Here is a 21,152-nt window from a genome sequence, read left to right as displayed (position 1 = left end):
TTATATCCCTTACTGGCCCTGAGCAGCCTCACCTGGGACTCACACCCACACAGCCCTGGACCCCATTTAAGCCCAGCCTTGAACCCACTTGAGCCTTTACCCCCACTCTGCTGCTCAGGAGGGAGGTACTGCATCGGGGTTATTCATGGTATTTACTTAATTTTCTGTTAGGGTGTACACAGGTCTTATTGCACCTTTGCATCCCCCCTGAGGTAAGGCTGGATGGGTCAGTCGTGGATGGTGCTGCTGCCTGGTCTGCTATCAGCTGTACTTAGGCTAGTCAGGTATTTCTCTTTTTCTTTCTCTAAGGATGTTCTCTCTATGCAATGGGGTTGGGACAAGGTTTAGGCAACAACTGGGGTCCTAGTGCCCAAACACTGGTGAACTGCAGGCAGCCTCAGTGCTCTGCTGCTGGGAGCTGGGGCTGTGCCTTGCTGCTGCAGTCAGTTTGTGGACCTGCTCACCTCTCCCCATATTCACCAGGGACAGGTCAGTTTGGGTACATCCACATCTGTAAGTGCATACAGCCCTGTATCCTAACCTGGCTGTATTTTTGCTTTTTCTGCCTGGTTTTCCTCCAAAACCTGCTCTACAAATTGGGAGCACCTCCTGGTGTGAGGTAATAGGGATGGGGGAAGGAGTTCCCCCTGCTACTTGTACAGGCAACTCTGAAATGTTAAACTACCTTACTGATGCCCCTGAGCCTATTAGCATTGCAGGCTCATGTGTATGATCTGGAAGGCATTACAGGAAAAATATTTCTGCATAGATTTCCCATTGTGCAACCCAGAGTGGTGGTCAATGAGAGAAGGACCAGGGTGCTCCCAAAAGGAATTTAAGGGGAGTGTAACTGGGGCTGCCCAGTGCTCACCCTCCCCATCAGCTTGCAGCTGGAGCAGTTTGCCCAAAGGATGGCCAAAGTGAATAGTTTGTTTTGCACAAGATGGAAAAATTATGAAGGTGAGGTGTTCTGGGTGGGACTGGTGTTGTGCAGAGGGTGGGTGCTGCTGGGGGGAGAAAGCAGCCCAGCTGGCCTGACCATGGGCAGCAGCTCTACAGCCCCCAGGAGACACAACAGTTGTCCCCAGAGACTGGGGGTCCAAGTGTTATGAGGACTCACAGTGCCCCATCCTGTGGGGTGGGGTGCTGGGCACTGCTGTCCCACCAGGCTCCCCACTGCAGCAGGGACTGCACAGCCCCGTGATCCTTAGTGCTGCTGGGATGTATTGGTAAGCAGGGTGTCCAGCCAGGTCCCTGGCCCTGTAAGTAGCAGACCATGGGATTTGAAGTGTGAAGAATGGACTTTGCTTGGCTGTGGGGTAACACAGAGGTGCTGGGAGGGTTGGGATCTGCCTTCTGCTGGGAGCACATTGAAATGAATGAAGCAAGGGAAGGAGCAGGAAAAGGGGGACCAGCAGTGTGGACCTCTTCCAGGTTTTCCTTGCTGTGGCTTTGTGGGGCCTCCTCCAACCCTTCCCCATCCTCCCACTGCCCTGGGTGAAAAGCACATGCCCCCCCATGAGATGCTCCCACGCTGATCCCCAAAACCATTGATAAGGGCATCTTGAGGCTGCTTCTTCTTACAGACTTGTAATTGTTACAGCCAGTAGCACACTGGCCTGGTGCACACACATACACACAACCCCTGGCTAAACAGGGGAGGGGACAGGCCAGTGACAACCCCTGGAGCAGTGACTGTCCCACCACACTTGTGAGCCCAGTGAAAAGTGCTTGTGTGCATCCAGCCCCAACCTGCAACTGTGCTGGCAGCATCTTCCCCCATGGGGATGTGATCTGCTGGTGGCCACTGTTGAAACCTGCTCCCCTTTGGAGGATGCTCTGCTCCCCAAATGTGCGCCTCCAGGTGTGCAGCATCTGCCCGGCACTGGGGGAGAAGATGGGGCTGGTGTTGCTGCTGATGGGCAGCAGGGGCAAAGAGGCTTTGGTGTCTGTGTGGCAGTCAGTGGGAGCCTGCCTGGGCAACCCCTGGGGTGCAGGAGGGTGTGAGTGGGATCCCTGCCCGACTCCCTCCCCAGGCAGGGGCAGCCCTGTTTTCACTGGGAATGGTGTAATGGGTGGTATCTGCTCAGAGCAGCCTGAGCAGGACGCCAAGCCCCAAAATGGGACAGGCTGACATAGTCGGTGGCAAGGGCGGTGCTGGAGGTGGCAGAGGTGCCCTCTTGCCCTTTGCTGCTACCCCATGAAAGCCTCCATGTCTCAGCCCTGGGCTCAGCCATGTGCTTCCCAGAAAGTGAGTTACCTTAACAGCACCATGTCCCCAGCGCCCTGCTCATCCTCCTGTGCTTGTCCCTTTCTTATCCCAGTGATGACCTTTTCTTACCTCCATGCCCCCTAACAGCACTGATGCTGGTTATGCTTAGAGCCAAGTGCTGGGTGGCATCCAGCCCAATACACGTGTGTCCTGGCTGACCCCTTTTACCCCAAGAATGCTCACCACAGCTTCCCACAAGAGGAAGGGGTGGAGGGGTGGCTGGGGACCCCCTGCAGCCCTGCATGGGCTGGAGGAAGGCAGGTGCAAGTGTCCTGTGAAATGCTCCATCGCCCTGGTCAGACAGGGCCTGCCCCAGCAGCAGGGGCACTTGTGAGAGCAGCCCCGGGCTCCTGCGCCCGGAGGAGAGCCCTGGCAGCCCCCCCGGCAGTGCATGGTGCTGGTTGGAGGTGTGCTACGTGGCCATGAGGGGCACCTCGCCGGCAGCGGTGGGGAAGGGGGAGCCGTCTCCCCCGTTGAGCACACGATACAGCAGTTCCTCCTTCTCGCGGCGAGCCTGCTCCCGCAGCTGGGTCTCCTTCTCCAGCGCCCCGCGGGCGGCCAGCAGCTCCTCCGACAGCTGCCTGCGGGTAAATGGCGTGTTAGCCCTCTCTGCTCCCTGCAGAGCACCCGGGGGCACCATGGACTGTGATGTATTCCCCAAACCCTGCTGTCATAGCATCTTAGAATGGGTTGGGTTGGAAGGGACCTTCAAAGCTCATCCAGTGCCACCCCAATGCCATGAGCAGGGACATCTTTACCCAGCTCAGGTTGCTCAGAGCCCTGTCCAGCCTGGCCTGGGATGTCTCCAGGGATGGGGCATCCACCACCTCTCTGGGCAACCTGGGCCAGGCTCTCACCGCCCTCTGTGTAAAAAGTTTCTTCCCCATGTCTGGCCTGAATCTCCCCTCTTTCAGCTTAAAACCATCAGCCCTTGTCCTGTTGCTAAAGTCTGTCCCCATCTTCCTTATTGGCCCATTTTAAGTACAAAAAGGCTGCAATAAGGTCTCCCCAAAGCCTTCTGTTCTCCAGGCTGAACACCCTCAGCTCTATCAGCCCGTCCTCCTAGAGCTGTTCCAACCTTGGATCATTTTTGTGGCTTCCTCTGGCCCCTCTCCGACAGGTCCATGTTTGCCCTGTGTTGAGGGCTCCAGTGCTGTCACCACTTCCTACATTGGCGATGCCACTTGTGACTGCTGTCACCCTGCCACCGTGTACCAGTGGATGCATGGGACCTGTGCTTACCTAGCCATGACCAAGTGGTTCTGGGTGCGAACTTGCAGGTCCTCGTTCTCCTGCTGGAGGATCTTCACCTTCTCTTCCAGCAGCAGGTTCCTCTCCACCTGGAAGGGGGACAAGAGGGTGAGGGGGGAGTCGGAAAGTGCCTCTGACCTCCCCGCTGTGCCACCTTGGGGGAAAACTGGCTGGGTAGGAGCATGGTGGCATTGCACCCACATCCCCTCCCCACTCTGAGGGAAGAACCAGACTCTATCCAGTTCTGCTTCAGCTGCAATTTCTGGATGCGATTCAGGTGGGAAGAAGAGATGGAAATAAGAAAGCCCACCGGTAGTGCCCTCCTTGAACCCACCACGCTCTCCAGGTTCAGCAGCTTCTTGTCCAGGCCGTGGATGTGCTCATTCTTCATCTCGATGACGAAGTGCAGGCTCTCCAGCTCCTGCTCCCAGAAGGGGCTGGGGCTGCCGTGCTCCTGCGGGGCACAGGGATGGGGCAGCTGCAGCAGGATGGGCACTCGGGCTGACTGACATGGTTCATACATGACCCCAGCGAGCCAGGTGAGTTCTGCATGGCCCAGGATGGATTTGTACCCCCTGGCCAGAGCCCCTCCACATGCTCTCAGGATCCATCAGAGAAGCACCCCTGGCTTTGGGCCAGCACCCTGGAGCAGGTCCCCTCCCTGACACGCCTCTGCAGAGGCCACTGGTCCCACATCTCCCTGTACCTGGATGTGCTTCTTGTAGTCTGTGCTCAAGAGTGACTCCTCCACCCGTTTCATCCTCTCCTGGAAGGACTTCAGCTGGGAATTCAGCTCCTGGATTGTCTCCTAGGGCAGCCAGGGAAGAAGGAGGGTGGGAGGTGTCCAGGATTTCTTCCCAAGCAGGGGCACTGCTGGGCTATGGCACCCTGGTAACCCCAGGGCTGGAGGAGCCTGCATGGTCCCTGGGCACACAAAGTACTGAGGTGGCCAGCTCAGGGGACCATGGCAGAGCCAGCAGATGGTCCTCAGGCCCTTCAGGAGCACCCCCTCCCCAGGTGTTTCTCCATGGGTACCTGTAAGGCTGCTTGGGACCTGTGGTGGGACTCTGTCAGCAGCAGCTTCTCCTGCTCATGTACTCTCTGGAGCTCTGCAAGGGGCACATGAATTGAGCATCACCAGGGCAGCGAGCCCCACCTGAGCCCCACAGTGCCATGGAGCAGGGGGGCAGCGTCCCCGTAACCCTGCATGAAGCTGGAGGGGCACCAGCAGTGGGGGGCAGGGGGACTGCAGGGGGCCCTGCTGTCCTAGTACGCACCTTGCAGAGTCTCTGTGTGCTCCCTCCTCAAGGCATTGAGCTGCTCCTCTAGCTCCAGGTCTTTTTCCTTTTCCACCTGGGAAGCAGGGAGATGATAAACCCTACCCATGTGACCCACATAAGGGATGCTCTGGCTGTCCCCACCCACCCGTGACTCACTGCCAGACCCGCACCGCTCCCGGCTTCCTAACCCATTTCTAACACTTTCCTTCTCCTAAAAACAGGAGAGCCCAGCCCAGCATGTGCCAGGTTTGTGATCACTGCCTGGGATGTCCTGGCTGGCCACACCTCCCTGTCCAGCCACAGCCCCACCAGCACCTGCCTTTTCAACTGACCTGAATGTGAATGTCCTGGGCAACTCTTGTGGACCTTGCCTGGCTGGCATCCCGCAGCTGCTCCTCCTCCTCCTGGTCTTGGAGGAGTCTCCTGCTCTCTGTCCGCTCCTCCTGCAGTGCTTCCTTCTCCTTCCCATCCTCAGGCAACAGGGCGGCATCAGCTGCAACGCAAACATGGCTGAAACGGCACCGGCCGCGTTCTGCTGACTGGGCTGCTTGGATGTCCTGGGCAGCTGACCTGCCAGCACCTTGTCCTGGGTTCAGGCCCTGTCCTCTTCCCACTGAACAAATCCCTCCCCTGCATCTCACTGATGGGGTTGGTGATGACAGGCTCAGAGAGGACTTGTTAGACTTCCTGCCCTGGGGACAATCTCTGCCTGGGAGGAAGGGATGCTATAATCTCTGGGATGCCACCATGTCCGCCCGCCTGCACCAGTGCCATGTGGAGGATGCAGCCATTATCCCCATCCTCCCCATCCCTGGCGCACGCTGGCTGCTCTGGGGTCTCTCCTACTGCCTTTTTAATATCACACTGAGAAAGCACAGCAGGGGAAAACACACTTTCTTCTCACCATTCTCTGTCTTCAAGTCCGCGAGCTCCTGGGAAGCTGGTCCCCTCTGCTGCTGGGCTTTTAGCTGTCTCTGGCGGAGAGAGAGGGGGCTGGAGCAGGGGGGAGAACAAAGGGGGCAGATGGCTGCAGGCAGAGGACACCTCACAGCCAGGCACCCTGCACTGAGCACCCTTCAGCCCTGCTAAAACACGGGTGCTCAAGCAGCAGTGATGCCTCCCTGACCCTCTGCCACCCCCAAGCACCCATGGGTGCGCACGTGCTGCCTGGCAGGCAGCCCTGAGCTTGTGCCATTTCCCTGTGTCCTTGCCACTTCGCCACATGGCATTGCCACCCACCAGCTGGAAAACCCACACGATGCTCAGGAACCCCCCAGCACGGTGCTGGTGCAAAATAGCCTCTGGCAGCAAAACCCATGGTGGGGGAGAGCAGGCAGCACTTGGCGTGTCCGTGACACCCTCCTCCTGTCCCTGGCACCTTGCAGCTCCACAAACACACCCCTCTGCCGGTGTTTTACGCAGCTGGGCTTTGACAGGAGCAGGAGCGAGAAATGAAAAATAACTATAAATGAGAGGTGATCCTGACCCTGCACAGGGCTGGCAGCAGGCGAGGGCTGGCGGCGGCACAAGCAATGAGCTCAGGAGCGCAGGAATGTGCTGCTCGGCCGTGCGCTCCCGCAGCTGCCGCGGGGCTGATACAACCCAGAGCTGGGAGCTGCCTTCAGCAGCACAGCTCCATGGGACGCTCTCCAGCCCTGTGAGGGCTTAATATAGTCACTTGGGGAGGAGAGAAAAAAAAAAGAGAGAGATATATTTTTATTTGTTGCTGAAAGATAGAAGCAAAGCTCGTCTGCTTGCGCAGCCCCGCCTCCCCGGTGCGGGGCAAACCTTGCCCCCAATGCCCATTGCCAGGTTGTGCTTCTGAGCAGGGTATGAGTGTCTGTGGGTGAGGGAATCCACCTGCCAACATGTTGCCACACTCCAGCCCTTGGCAAAGCCTCTCCTAAAAACAGCAGTCCCTCACAAAACCAGCCTGCAGCCCGGGGGGTGCGGGGACCCCGCTGTGCCGGCTGCACCTCGGCTTGGCTCTGTGGTCACAGCGGCGCAGCCAAATACAGACCAGATTAGGGAGCCTGGCTTGGGAAAAAAAGGGAGGCAAAGCAAACAAGCGTCCCTCCCTCCACATCCCCAGCAGCCACCGTCCCGAAGCTGGAGGGAAGCGCAGTTGCCAGAGAGAGCAGGAAAACTGAGTGTCTGGGAAGCCCCGGCTTTATCTTCCCTTCTATGGCGTGAGCGGCTGCGGCATTGAATGCGGCCCAGGCGTTGAACGCGGCCCAGGCAGCAGGGTGAGGAGGCACCAGGCGATTGGGATTCACAGGTTGTGTTCTTCTTGCTGACACAACTTGCTCTGCAAATGTGGGGTGCCCTGTGATGCCGCCAAGCCCACCCAGCAGCCCTACCTGCAAAAGGTCCCCCAGGTCCCCAGCACCCATCTCATGCTGATGTGAATCCACCTACTATTTAATATACCCCATGTCCTGTGCTGGATGTTGGGGTCTGGTGAGATGAGACAGTTGGGGCTCTGCACGCCTGGGGACACCAAGAGAACCTCAAAATTCCCCCCCCCACGCAGGTTTTACTGTGACAAAGCAAAGGCTGTGCAGGGGGACTGTCCTGGCACGGCAGGGTCAAACAGCCCCCAAGGACTTTGGATGATCTGAGCCTTGCCGAGAGTAGGATGCTGGTACCTCCTCCAGGAGCGACCCCTAAACCTCACCTTCCCAAACCAAACCACCTCTGCTGCATGTGTCCTGCTCGCTGGTGAAGGTGATGCCCAAGGACAGAGCCAGGGCTGGTCACCCCGGCCACCCCCATAGCATAGGCAATGTCCCCAGCACGGATCCAGGGCACTTTCACCTCTCCTCCATGTCCCAAACCCAGTGGGATGGGGCCTCAGAGACCCTCAGTGGCTCAAGCAGAATGATTTGAGACAACTGCATTGAACTCAGAAGTGGCAAAAGGGAGCAAGAGGTGTACCGGCATCAGCAGACAAATCTAAATACCTGCCCTGAGGCTACGAGTGAGGCACCCTTCCTACCTCTAGGAGCAATTAAAATAGTGTCTGGAGCTAATTTTACACCTGATCACTCAATTGCCCTTTGGGATGAGAGCTCCACTTCCAAAAACTGAGTGAAAAGGAAACGTGGCTGAAAACTTGATCAGAGGCACCTTCAGCTGCCACTTCCAGAGCAGCATGTGGCACCTGCATCCCAGGTATCACCCAGAGCATTTTGGAGAGATGGAAGATGCTTCTGGTACCCACTACATGCAAAAGGAGCAGACTGGGAGTTGCTCCAGCTGGAATGGCTTTGGCCTGGGGAAGAAGCAGCCTGAAATGTCCCACAGGTACTGGCCATCAGCAGCACTGCTGCTCCTGTAATGTCTCAGCACAGAAACCTCTGGCTTAATCTGTGAGGATGCTTAAAAAAAAAGTATCCATGTTCTTAGAACTGAATATTTCTCATGGTCTGGATGGATTAATCAGGATTTCGGTGCCAGTGGAGGGGAGCCCCGTGCAGGCAGCCGGCACAGTGCAGGCAGCTGGGTTGGCTGCAGCCTCTGCTTCAGCTTTTAGCCTGAGGTGGGGGTTTGTACTGTATATTTCTTCCTCTTTTCCTGTTTTACAAGCATGTTAAGCAATTAAACCATGTAATGTTACCGTCAGGGAACAAAATCACAAAGAGGCAGGAAACAAGCATTTAAATCCCGACACTGCTTCTGGGGATGAGGCTTTGCTTTGTGGCTGTGGAGAAGGGGGGACAGGATTTGGCCCATGACCCTAAAACCTCCCTGGGACCTGCAGCAGACGCTCAGTGCTGCCAGAGCAATGCTGGCATAGGTGCATGAGACCTGTCTTCAACTCTGCTGCTGTTTTTCCTCCGGCAATGGTTGTGTTACGAGATGACTATCACCTCTCGTACAGTCAAATCTGTACCGCAGACCGTATGCAAACCCTTCATGCCGTTGACAGCCCCGATTTTTTCGTCCTGACTTTTCCCTGGCTCCTGCTGCTACATATAGTTCCTATATCTCCAAAATAAATTCACCCCAGCCCTGGAAGACAGCCAAGCCTCAACCCTGATCTTTTGGGAAGGCGTCTTGGCCTCTCTCACGCCAGGAGTATGGCTGAAGAGCAAGCGGTGATGTGAAGCAGCCGAGCACAGGTGGATGGAGCCGGGAGGTGAAGTGGCACCTGGGGATGGTGCCCGCAGCTCAGGACTGGGCTCTGTCTGTGGCACTTGCACCCGTGCATCCTTATTGCCCCGCTGCCCACGGACCGGTGACGGGAAGGAGGAGGCTGCCAAGCCGCCTCCCTCGGGGCATGCGGCAGTGCCTGGTATGCCATCCACCCACCAGACACAGCCCAGCACGGGCTCCCCAAGGTCACCTCCACCCTTAGACTGGCCCCAAAAGCCACCACAGTTCCCAGCCCCTATGACAGCCCCCAGCCCCGTGATGTGCATCACAGGTCTTTCCAGGCTCCCCCCTGGGGTTTGAGGGCTCCTCCATCCCCAAGCAACCCCAAGGGACCAGCTCTGCAAGTCCACCCATCAGCAGCAGGTGGGTGAAGGTCTCCCACCCTGCCTTTTCATACTCTGGACATGAGAAGGTGGGCAGAAAGTGGGTCAATGCCTGCCCTTACTCCTTTTTGCCATAAAGGGGATTTTTGGTGCTGCTTTGGGGTTTAACTCACAACTTAGTCACAGCAGCAGAGCTGTTTGATAGGGCACAAACCACGGTGAGCTGTGTCGTGAGCTGAGCAAAAGAGCTCAAGAGTGGGTAAGTGCAGGAAGGGAGGCGTCTGTGGGCAAATGACTCTGACTTAAATTTCCGCACTTCAGTAAATGTGCTGCTCTCAACACCTGGGACCTCAGGGCTGCTGTTTCTTCCTGTCCCATGCCCCTTCTTGCGAGCTCTTAAGAGTCACAAACCCGCCCAGAAGTGTCTGATCTTATGACATGGAGAAGAGTGGGATTTTTTCCATGATACGGAGAAGCAGCCAAGCCTGCAAGTGCTGTAAATAAAGGCACTTGCTGGCTCCAGGGCCGTGCAAGCTCCACGCCTGCTCCCCCCACACATCCCAGCAGCGGGTTGTGCTTTGGCCACATGGTCCCAGGCAGCCGAGCTCTCCCAGCTGCTTCTGCAAAGGACCACTCGTGCAGGGGGACACGCCGGCACCCCAGGGCCTTTCCGACTTTCCTTCTGCCCCTGCCACCCTCCAACAACCACAGCCCACCGACAGCAGTACAAACAGCACATCTATGTTCACAAACAACTCCGAGGCTGATGGCGAGGCACTACGGCAGCATGAGCATGCCAAAAAATAATAATAATTAGCAGCAGATATATTCTAGACCTTAACTTGCAAAAGAGCACTTTGAGTATAGAGCAATGCACTGAGATCTGCTGGGGACTCAGAGCATTCCCCAGCAAAAGCTTTACTTTCAGCACAAGGGGGGATGCAACTTTTCGGACAAGGGGGGGATGCTGTGGGAGTATGGCAGAGATCTAGCTGGGGCAACCCATCCTTGCCCTATATGGGACCAGCATTTCCAACAGGCATTGTCACCCCAGATGCTGCACCCCCCTTTAGTATGGACATCCCCATGATGTAGGTGTTAGCAAACGAGAATTCAACTATAGCATAGGGGCTCTTCCCCAGTGCCCGGAGGGGTGCTGGAGGGTGCAGCAGGGCAGGTGGCTGCTAACACCCACTGTGCCTGGTGCCAGCTCCCCCGCCACAGCACTGGTGGGGTCATGGGCAACTGGGGGCAGCCACACTGCCCAGCCCAGCCACTTCGCTCACACGGGCAGGGGTCCCAAAACACACCTCCCCAGCAGTCCAAGCAGGGGCCCACGCAAACCCCAGCCCCATGCGAACCCCAAATCCATGCAAGCCGCGACCCCACGCCAGACCCGACCCCAAGCAAAGCCCAGCCCGAGCCCAGCCCAAGCCCAGCCCAAGCCCAGCCCAGCAAAGCCGGTACCTTGCCGCCGGCGGGGCAGCAGCGCAGGGAGCTGCCGGTGCAGCCCATGGAGCCCCGGCCTGGAGCCCGCTCAGCTGCGGGGCGTGGGGCGCTGCATCCCCCGGGGGGACCGGCAGGGACGGGACGGGATGAGCCGCGCCAGCGGGGGCTGGCAGGCAGGAAAAAAAAAAAAAAAAAAAAAAGAAAATTCAAAAAAGTCCGCGCAGCTGCTCGCAGGCAGCGCCGGGAGAGGGTGCTCTGCACCCCCGAGCCGCGGGCAGGGCCCCCGGCCGCAGCCTGCCCGCCCCCGGGGCTGGCCCTGGGCGCCCGGCGGGGCTGCTCCGGCCCCGGGGCTGCTCCACCCCGGGGTGTCCCCGCCCTGGGTCCTCTGTACCGGAGTGCTTCATCTCAAGCAGTGGGACACCCCCGCCCCGGGCATGTTCTGTCCCCGGGGTCCCCTGCACTGAGGATGCTCAACCCTGGATGGGGGAAAAGGGAAGCAGGACCCCCGCACTATGTCTGGGGTCCGGCTGGAGCAGGGTTGCCTCAGGGGGCTTCCACTGGTGAATCCACCCCAGTCCCCTGAAACAGGGGATGTGAGGAGCAAAGGCAGGATCCATCCTGCCTTTTACCTTCACCCCGTGAAGTTTAAGCTCGTGTTGCGGTAGTTGTGTAAAAGTGGGAATGTTTTCTCCTGTGGGATGTGTTCTTCTGGCAGCAGCTCTGCTCCAGGGGTAGCTGTGCTGGCTGGAAGGGATTTTCGGTGTGGTCCATACAGCCTGAGGGACTGCATCCCGGCAACTCCCCTCTTGAGCATCCCAAACACCCCGAATACTGGTCCAGGGTGACCTTTTCCAGGAGAAATCCTGCACTTTGGAAGTGACGCCTGAATAGGAAGGGAAACACAGGGATTTGAAAGTGGCCTGCCTAAAAATTAAGGGAAGGCAGGTTCCTCCAAATGTTTTGGGTCTGATGATTTTTTTAAAATACTGTTAAATAATAAACATTCCTAGAAGAGCATACATTCTGACCTGAAAATAAAACCTTGCCACCCAGTGCTGCTGAAATAGGAGAGTTTCAACCTGGTCACGAGGCTGTGCCTGTGTGGAAACACTGCCAGTTTTTGTCAACAAGTTTCTATTCTGACATTTTCCAAATATCCCCTGGGAGAAATCCAAGCAGCCCGTGGCTTCTGGGCTGCCAGCACGCTGGCGTTTCACTGCTGGTCCGGCAGCGCCCGCCCGGCTAGCAAGGGAACAGAGGTGCGTGGTCGCCCCATCACGTGCGACTCGGAGGTGTTTTTCCTGCCCTGGTAACCCTGGGATCTGGGAAATTGTGAAACACCCCTTGGCTAGTAGGGTGGGGAAGATGAAGGGCAGACCCGTGGCTGCCCCAAGTCTCCTGGGGACTGGTGGGACCAGTTGCCTTTGTCCTCTTGGGTAGACGCTGCTTAATCTGGGTGAAGTCTTGTGAGTCACAGCAGTTTTCTGGCATCAGCTCCCACCACTCAGAAACCACTGAGAATGTCTCTGTTCTTATCTCCCCAGCACTTCATACATGGGGCAAGTCTCCTTCCCCCTCCGGAGAGTACTTATTTGGGCTGAGTGGATCATTTGCTGGATAAAAAGCTGCAAGGTGCTGCTCTCCACCTCTTTAGGGTTAATTAAAAATCCTGGTCTAGACTTTGGAAACTGAAGGCGTATAGGGGCAAGCATAAAAGCACATGCTTATTTTCAGGCTGAATTTGCATTGCTGGGGCCATGGCTGTGAACAGGAGCAACTGTGTGGGCAGCTGACAAGGAGCCTGTCCAGCTGCCATCACGTCTCGCTGGTGCAGGAAGCTCCAGCAGCTTGCATGTGTGCTTGTGATAATGTCTGGTTTTACTGGGGGTGCATTGGGGTACCCCCATGCCACAAAGCAGGGCTCTGGGTAGGGTTTCTCTCACTAACAGTGGAGAAAAAACAGAGGATTTGGTCACATCAGGCTGTGGCATCAAGGCAGAGCTGGGGTTTGGGATGGGGTGTGCAGAGAGCACATGCCACTGTGCCATCTGGTGTGAGGTGCTCGCCATGGCTGCTACAGCCCTTCACATCTATGAATCACCAACTTTTGAAGAAAGAACCGCACCAGATTACGTTACATCCCTCCTTCAGCCCGCGGGTGCATCTGCAACGCTGCCTGCTGGTGGCCCTGCCTGTACTGCCCCCAAAGTCTCTTATTTTAGCTTGATTTCTCTCTTTCTCCAATTTTTCCTGTGCGGGCTGCACTGGATGTGTCCCTGTTGGAGAGATCTGCTGTCTCAGCCCTGCTTCATCTTCCTCTGCCCCAACACATTGATAACTTGCTCCCTTTGCAGCGCAGCAGTTAAACAGCCAGAATCTTTTCTGCCCAACCACTTTCAAGCGAAGCAGGGGCTTTCCATGGCATTGTAGGGGTGAGATTCATGGCTGCAACAACTCATCCCCCTCTCCCTAACCAGGGGAGTGTCGGGATCCAGGGCACATGTGGGGCTGGAGCTGCCTGAGGCTGCTCGCAGAGGACTGGAGACAATGGGGATAGTGGCAGAGAGAAGATTTCTGCCTGTGCAAATCAGGCAAGTGGAGATGGTGTGTGGCAGACCCACCTGGGGCAGCTTTGGCTTGTTTTGAAGTTTGCCCTGATGTCTTTTTCAGTGTTATCATGATCTGTCCCCAGGAGCAACAGCGGCTGGAGACATCTCAAGGGCTTTACCTAGAAAAGCGAGCCTAGGAGGGTTTATCTCACGCTCAGCTGAATTGCCGTAAATGGGATAACAGCTGGCCGAACATTGAGTTAATTTGTACCAATGGTCATTTAAAGTGTTTGCCAAAGCTTATGGATAAGAGAAGTATTTATGCAAGCTGCTAAAGTGTCTCGTCTCTCTCTCCAGTTCCAGCTGGTAAGGACTGGGCAGGAGGGGGTGGGTACAAGGCAGTGTTGGTGCCAGCACATGGGATTTGCATCTGGCCTTGCATGGTCTGTGTACAGGGTGGTCCTGTGAGCACAGATGGGGTCATTCATTGTTTATGTTTCTTTTATTTTCAGAAACACAGGCTGAAAAAAAAAAAAAAAAGAAAAAAAAGAAAGCAAAAGTGGGGGAGAAGATTTTGCTGAAAGGTTTTTGGGCAATGAGCTGGCCCATGGCAATGCCTGGCAGGTCCCAGCAGCGCTGGTGGCACGGACAGTGGAGAGAGGGGGGGTCTGTGGTTGCACCCTTTGGCCCCGCACGTCATTTGTGATCTGTTTGCTTTTGTAAAAGGGACATACCAAAGTCGTTAACTTTGTCACACATCTGCACCAGCTGCTTTCCTTCAATGCAAATTGAAGATGTTTAGCCAGATCTGCTGGGACCTCGTGACTCGGGTTTCGCATGGGTGAGGTAGCTCAGAAAGCTGTTTGAACTGCAGAGGATCTCGCATGTGTTAGAGCTCAAAAAAACATCGCAGACTCCTTTGGTGAAGATCTAGGTCACACATGTTTCTGCCTTGAGGTACAGCAGTGATTTCAAGTCATTCCTGCCCCTGCCTGTGCTTTTCCAAGCAAAAAATTGTGGATTAACCTGTCCCTACAGTCCTTTATTACCTTATTTTTTTCCCCCATGGCAAAATGGAGTGGGGAAGGATGGGAATGGGGCAATGAAACATTCATCTGCATTGGTTGTGAGAAGCAGGAAAATACCTGGTGTCAGGGGCATGAGACGAGGGCTCTGCCCCTCTCCCAGCCCCAAATCTTATGCTCTAGCCATGCCCATGCCTCTTCCTGTGCATCCCTATCCCCATCTCCATCCCCCGGCTGCTCTGGGGCCTCAAAGTGAAAACTAATCCTGGGACATAACTTTCCACCCTGCTCCAGAGTGGGACGAATGGGGCTATTTATTTCTTGCCTTTAAGCATCTGCAGCGGATCAGCAACGCAGTTGTCGCTGCCGGCACGGGGCGAGCAGCAGCACCCGTCACGGCCCCTGCCTGCTCCCGCGCCCTGCCTGCACGCTCCCAGCTGCCCGCGCTGCTAAATAAGGATGAAGGGCTAAAAATAGAGCTGAGGCAGGGGTTTGGACGAACTGGGCAACCCCTCCCAGGACTGGGAGCGATATGGGGAAACCGGGCAGCGTCAGCATGTGAGGGAGGGCTGAGCTGTCTGCAAGGAAGGGTCCAACACATCGGTCCTAAGTGTGCTGTGGCAGAGAGGAGGCTTGAGACCTGCCACACTCGTGTCCTGTGTGCTCAGTGGGCTCAGCCCCTTCCAGCTTTCCACAGGGATAAACATCTGTTCACCAAAACATATAGGAAAAGCCACACTCCTATGCCATCCATGATGGCGGGGTAACCGTGGGGCCACTCCATCATGACAGGGGGTCTTGGGGCAGCTCTGGCTAGAAAATGGGCACCCAAAGGGAGAAGGGTAGAAGAGGAGGCTCTTAAATCAGAAATGGTGGATAGGTGGGTGGTGGGTAGCGGGGTGCTGAGGTAAACAGCCCAGTCGGGGACTGCCCAACCCTTTGGGTGCTGCCACCCCCCCGCAGCACACACGGCATCAGGTTCAGGGTCTCAAATTATCTCAGCTCTCCATGTGCCCTGTGCTGAGCGCAGGGGAAGTGTGGGGGTCCCGGGTACATGCGTGAGGTGGGTACCGACCCTTTGCATGCCCACAGATGCCTCGGCCAGCTGGAGCGGAGTGCGAGAAGAGGTGGGGAGATCGTCTGGTCTCACCCACCGAAACTCGGCGTTGGTGGGTGCGCTAGTGTGGTGGCTGCACCTCGGCATCCCGCCCCGGAGGCGCCGGGTGCCTGGGAAAGCGCGGCTTCCCGTCCCAGCATCCCTGGGACTCCAGTCCTGCGCTTGCCGATAAAACCAGGGAGAGAGAAAAAAAAGAGGGAGGGAAAATCTGAGCGTACCCAGGGAGAGGGAGGGGAATCGGGAGAGGGGCCGGGCCAGGAGCTAACAGGGTGCAGCCCCGCCGCGCAGCGCGTCCCAGCCCCGTCCGGGCCCCGCCGCGCTGCGTGAAGCTCCGCTCGGGGATCCCGCGCTTGCCTCGCTGCCTCTCGCCGTTCTCTCCCCGCCGCCTTTCCCCGGGTCCTGCTCAGCCCCTGCCGCTGCCGGGGAGATGCTGGTAGCGGGGCTGGCGCTGGCGCTCTGCGCCCTGCAGCTCTGCCCGCCCGCGCTCGGCGGGTCGCAGCCGGCGCTGCTGGTGGAGCGGAGCGGTTCCCGCAGGCTGAGCAAGGTGAGAGACCCCAGCCCCTGCACCCCGCTCCCCTTTGGGCAGGGAAGAGGCCGAGGGGGCTGCCTGGGGGTAAGGGGGGCGCTGGGGGTTCGGCGGAGGGAGCACCCCGAGCGGCGCGGGGGGAGGAAAGCTTCCCCCGCCCTGCTGGGTTTTGCAAGAGCTTCAAAGCGTTTTCTGACCTACAAGGACGAGTGTAAGGTCTGATTCTGGGTGCGCGTCTGTAGCTGGGCTACGGGGGGAGGTGGGATCCCATCGACCTGGCCACGCTGGGGCAGCAGGAATGCAAGTTCAGGTATAGCCTCTGAACAGGAGGGGATTTCAGTTTTGACAAACCCTTCTGGACCAAGGAGCCCAGAGGCCTCTCCTCCTTCGGCTGAGCTGCCCCTGCAGCCTCCCAGCACTCACGCCTCTCGTTTGCTGGTGTTTTCCAGCTCAAACTGCTGCCTCCTCTTTCCCACGCAGAACTGGGCCGGGCTCATCAGCATATGCTGGTTAAGATACAGCTGATTAAGACGTGTGACTCTGACGAGGTGCAGAGGGGAACCTCTCTATTTTCCAGGACAGCTGATGTTGCACCAGGGAAAGGGGAACTGGCTAGGAAGGCTGGACGAGGCTCTGTGGGGCAGCAGAGGGTCTGTGGCACAGCCATATGCAGCCACACACTGATGTTTAGCTCCTGTGGAGCTTTTTTGCCTGCAGACTCGCAGGCAAGGGGCTCCCAGCTCTTGCTAAACATCGGTGCGCAGCCAGCCCCTTGCCCTGGCTTGCCCTGAGCTGTTCCGGGCTGGGGAGCGGGACGGCGGGACGGGCTGCTGGCCTGCGTGGGCAGCGCTGCCCGCTGGGGCTGCCCGCTGGCACTAGGTAATACAGCTTCCACCGGTTCTGCGGCTGCTGAGCAGGCAGGGAGAGCCCTGCACCTGTGGCACAGGGACACGGGCTGCCCCGGATAAACCTGCTTGGGGTGCATCCTCCCCCCTCCCCATCGGGAAAAGATCTGCAGTTAGGCTGGAACCTGCTCGGGGAGGGAGCCCAGGCTGAGCTTTTGCCACCGACTCGCAGCTGTGGCTGTTGCAGGCGAGTGCTGCCATTCCCCTGCCTTCCAACTTGATTTGTGGGAGCAAATGACTCCGGTGCTGTTGCCAGCCTATGGCTTTGCTGGTGGCAGATGGGGACACTGGTGGGACTTGGAGGAAACGGGAGATCTGCCATCCTGGCTCCTATCACATAAATGATGACTCCCTGTCTGGGTGACATCCTCTGTATGTGGATTTTCCTTATCCCATGGGAAAATGCTGCTTCCCTGGTCCATTCAGACCAAACTAGCTCAGGATCAGGCCCCTGGGATATATCAGGCAGGGGGTGAGCCTGGTTCATCTGCCCCCCAAGCATAGCAGAGATGGAAATGTTAAGCCATGTTTAAAATGCAATGCGTGAGTGCTGTTCCTGCTCTCGCACGGGACCAGGTGGCCAGAGCTGGTGGACGAAGGCTCAGAACAGCCAGGCTGGTCCTGGCTGAGCTGGGAGGCTGTGTTGGCCCCTCAGCCCCCCAAGGGCACAGCATGTCCCCAGCCAGCACAGCCAGCACTGCCCTGCCCCAGAGCCCGCTTGCTCTCTTGCCTTCGCTCTCACACACCTTGCTCACTGCTGTTGGCGCTGGCCTGAGGGATGCTGCTCGCCTTGTTCACATGCAAAGTGTTCGGAGGCTGAGCTGCGGCTGGTTTGGAAATCACAGCCTGGGAACCCTCTTTGGGTGAGAAGTACAAGGAAGAGGATTGTGGCAATTGCTGTCTGACAGAGAGTTCCTGCAACACCCTCAGGCTCAGAGAGCTGGGATTGCAAGAAATGCAAATGGAAATATTTATTTGGCATTTGAGGGGGGGCTGAAGGTTATTTTCTGGCTGTGTTTGTAAGCAGATATGTGTGTGAGGGTGCTTGGGGGTCCAGCACTGAGGAAATCTCCTGCAAACCCAGGGCAAGGCTCACCCAGGATCTAACTCCTCCCATCCCTTGGTGTTGCAGGTTGGTGGCTTTTCCTGGGAGAACTGTGGTGATGGGAAGGATCCTGTGGTGCTGCAGAGCCTCTCAGTGGCACCCGACCCCATCTCCATCCCGGGGAGCCTGCGCGTTAGTGCGGCTGTCAGCGGCAAAAAGACCATGGCCTCCCCTCTGAAGGTACATGCTGGAGCTGTCTCCGTGGGACAGGGGAGGGCAAAGCTTCCCAGAACCACCAGCAGCTGGGAAATACCTCACAGTGGGTATGGGCATGAGCAGCCCTTGGAGGAACGAGGCACCGAGCGGTACAGAGCTGAGTGCACTGGGCTCTGTCAACCAGGGCGGAGCGATGGGCATGGGGAGACCAGGGGGAAGCTCCCAACCTTGTCTTGGTGGGAGAAACACCGTGAACTGGGTCATGTTCTGGGGACGTAATGATTCAGAGAGGGAAATGAAACCCCAAGTGCCCTGTGTGCTCCTGGCGGTCGCTGCAACACTTGTTTTTCAGCAGCCAGACCTAGATGCTCCCTTCAGGGACATGCCACGACACTGCTGCAGGAGCCCTGAGCTGACCCAGCTGCCCTGCCCCACTTTTTGGGCATTTTTTGGGATGAGACTGAGCACATCCCTCTGCCCAAGGTGCATGGGCTGTCTTGAGCAATGCCACGGTGCCTGTTTGGGGCTGGGAGGTGCAGGGAGCGTGCTGGGGGAGTGTGGAGGCGGAGCTGTGGGCTGGGAGTGCCGTGTGGTTTTGGAATGAGGCACTAAGGAGAGGAGAAGGAAAAGGTATGTGGGTGCTGGGACGTGCTTGCTCAAGGAGTCAAGCTGAGGTTGGAGGAAGAGAAACCTGCAGGCACAGAGGAACCGAAAGCAGGAGGAGGAGGAAGAGGTTAGAGAGTGTGTGATGGCCCCAAGGACATCCCAAAGAATTGCACAAGCAGGAGCTGGGATGGCTGGGGTGGGGTGGGACAGGCTGGAGGAGCCGTGCATGCTTGTGCTGGCTGTACTGGTCTGGGATACTTTCCCTCCAGGTGTCGCTGGTGGTGGAGAAGGCGCTGGGTGACCTCTGGGTCCAGCTGCCCTGCATCGACCAGCTGGGCAGCTGCACCTACAACGATGTCTGCACCATCATTGACAACCTCATCCCACCCGGCACGCCGTGCCCGGAGCCACTGCTCACCTACGGCATCCCGTGCCACTGCCCCTTCAAAGCGGTATGCCTGAAACACCGGCGCCACTGGCTGTGTACCACCGTGCCCTTTTGTGCAGGGATGGGGGGTTTTGGTTGGCATCTTGCCTACGTGTCTCCTCTCTCTACAGGGCTCCTACTCCCTGCCAGCCAGTGACTTCGACCTGCCCGACGTGGAGCTGCCTTCCTGGATGACCAATGGCAACTACCGTGTCCAGGCGGTCACCAGCAGCAGCGGGGAGGAGCTTGCCTGTGTCAAACTGTCCTTCTCCCTGAAGTCCCAGTGAGGGATGGGGACCGTCCCTTCTCTCCCCACCACCTTTGTCCGCTGTCCCATGCCATCCAGTTGCATCCCATCCTGCCCCAACCTGTCCCTGTGAGATGCCTCCCTCTCGCTGCCAAGAGGAGGCAGCCCCCTGCCCTGCTCAGTGCCCCCTTCCCCTGCTATGCACAGAAAGGTCCCTCTGGCTGTCCCCATCCTCATCCCCAGGGTGTCCCCTGCCCCAACCTTTCAGTGCGACGTGGGGCAGTTATTTTTTACATGGTTTCTCTTTTTTTTTTTTAGTCCCATCAGGGCAATTTTGGACAAAAACATTCCAGGGAAAAGCAATATTTCTTGAAGCAGTGCATGGGGAGGAGGGAGTGTTTGGTAGTGCTGGGGCGGGCTGGACGGATGCAGGATTAGCTGCTGAGGGTGTCCCTACTTGCCCACACCACCTCTGGCCAAAGCATGGGGCTGTTTTACAGAAGTGTCCCCAAAGTGCCTGCAGGAGACCTGTCCTCCTCCAGTAGCTCTGGGTCTGCTTTTGGTGCATCCCTGTCCTGTGCATGGGACCAGCTTGGCAACAGGAGGCACCCTGAGAGCACCTCCCCATGTCCATTTTTGTGACAAACATCACAAGCACAAGAGGACTAAAATCACCTGAGCCCCAGATGGACATTCCCAGTCGCGAGGGACCAAGCGGCTGGTGCTGCTCCCAGCTGTGGGAGAGGTGGCTGGCTGCACTGGCTCTGGGGTAGGTACAGCCTGGCCGGGGAGGAGTCCCACTCATCTCATTTTGCCACTGGGACGGAGCTGAGGCAGGATGCTGCACTGGGACCATCCTTCCAGTGAACCGGCAGAGGCACTCCCAGGGAGCAGCATCCTGGACATGGGATGGACTGGGAGATGGTCATGAAGACCAGCAGCCTGGGTCCTATTTGTGGCCCTGCATCCCATCTCCCAGTCATGTTTGGAGGCTGAGGCATCATCCTTCCTGCCTGCTGCTCCGGGCAGGGTCAGTGTCTGAAGCCACCTGCTTATGGCAGGTTCCTGCAGGGGCAGAGGAGCAGGTGACCCACCACCCCCCGCATCCCTTACTCCCTCAATGTCCCTGTCTGCTCACATTTAGTGTAGGGCTGGTCTTCCTCCAAGCACTTTATACGCCTTAACTACTGTCGGGCTGCCCTGGTGGGAGGTCCTGTGCTGCACAAACCTGCTCCCATCGCCTTTCCGCGTCCTCGATTTACTTCATTTCATCCTGCTGCTGGGTCCAACCCGGGTTTGTTTTGCCTGGAGAAGTGCTAACCTTGTCACCCCGCTCCCCACCGCTGCACAGCGCTCGTGCCAGGGTGGGCAGGTACTGTAGGTTCTTAATAAACCTTTTTACCAGGAAGTGGAGCTGGTGCCTCATGGTGCTGGGGGTGACCTGGGGGTGTCATTAGTTTCTCTTGAAATAACAGGGATGTGGTTTGGAGCTGGGAGAAGTGAAGGTGGCGTTGGGGCTGGGGTGCAGGCAGTGGTGGAGGAGGCTGCAGCCAGAAGAGCCAGGTGTGAGCAGCCTTGAGGCCGGCTCCTGTGCAAGGGGCACAGCGGGTATCTGCAGGCACTGCCTTTGGACATAGGGACACAGCCCCCCACCTCCAGGAGTGCACAGCCCACGCTGGGGGTGCCACTTATCCCAGTGACCATGTGTCTCCCTGACACCTGCCAGCCTTACCCTGCTCTGCAGGCCCCGCCCAAA

General features: G+C 57.5%; 2 protein-coding genes across 2 annotated transcripts; one reads left to right on the top strand and one right to left on the bottom strand.

Moving 5' to 3' along the window:
- Positions 1-1,532: 1,532 nt before the first annotated feature.
- CCDC69 (coiled-coil domain containing 69) lies at positions 1,533-11,061 on the bottom strand. Its single transcript, XM_082063712.1, has 9 exons — positions 10,752-11,061; positions 5,708-5,777; positions 5,136-5,296; positions 4,801-4,876; positions 4,559-4,632; positions 4,230-4,331; positions 3,858-3,977; positions 3,515-3,612; positions 1,533-2,853 (listed from the first exon to the last, which is right to left on the bottom strand). Exons 1-9 carry the CDS (start codon positions 10,797-10,799, stop codon positions 2,685-2,687), a joined length of 918 nt encoding a protein of 305 aa, XP_081919838.1. The 5' UTR covers positions 10,800-11,061; the 3' UTR covers positions 1,533-2,684.
- A 4,608-nt stretch (positions 11,062-15,669) lies between these two features.
- GM2A (ganglioside GM2 activator) lies at positions 15,670-20,804 on the top strand. The gene is made up of 4 exons (XM_082063253.1): positions 15,670-15,968; positions 17,988-18,140; positions 18,992-19,174; positions 19,281-20,804. Exons 1-4 carry the CDS (start codon positions 15,852-15,854, stop codon positions 19,434-19,436), a joined length of 609 nt encoding a protein of 202 aa, XP_081919379.1. The 5' UTR covers positions 15,670-15,851; the 3' UTR covers positions 19,437-20,804.
- Positions 20,805-21,152: the final 348 nt, after the last annotated feature.

The sequence above is a fragment of the Streptopelia decaocto genome, assembly GCF_964273445.1.
Source record: "Streptopelia decaocto genome assembly, chromosome: 12".
Taxonomy (NCBI): Eukaryota; Metazoa; Chordata; class Aves; order Columbiformes; family Columbidae; genus Streptopelia; species Streptopelia decaocto.
The sequence above is the reverse complement of the archived record's forward strand: the minus strand, read 5'-3'. Positions and strand labels throughout refer to the sequence as shown.

What these genes read in the sequence shown, in the direction of transcription:
- CCDC69 (XM_082063712.1), bottom strand. Translation starts at nt 10,799, where the DNA reads ATGGGCTGCACCGGCAGCTCCCTGCGCTGCTGCCCCGCCGGCGGCAAG. An exon ending in GGTCCCAAGCAGCCTTACAG is followed by an intron (nt 4,332 to 4,558) that starts GTACCCATGGAG and finishes TGGCTGCCCTAG; the next exon opens with GAGACAATCCAGGAGCTGAA. An exon ending in TGCTGAACCTGGAGAGCGTG is followed by an intron (nt 3,613 to 3,857) that starts GTGGGTTCAAGG and finishes TCCCCCTTCCAG; the next exon opens with GTGGAGAGGAACCTGCTGCT.
- GM2A (XM_082063253.1), top strand. Translation starts at nt 15,852, where the DNA reads ATGCTGGTAGCGGGGCTGGCGCTGGCGCTCTGCGCCCTGCAGCTCTGC. An exon ending in GTTCCCGCAGGCTGAGCAAG is followed by an intron (nt 15,969 to 17,987) that starts GTGAGAGACCCC and finishes TTGGTGTTGCAG; the next exon opens with GTTGGTGGCTTTTCCTGGGA. An exon ending in CCATGGCCTCCCCTCTGAAG is followed by an intron (nt 18,141 to 18,991) that starts GTACATGCTGGA and finishes CTTTCCCTCCAG; the next exon opens with GTGTCGCTGGTGGTGGAGAA.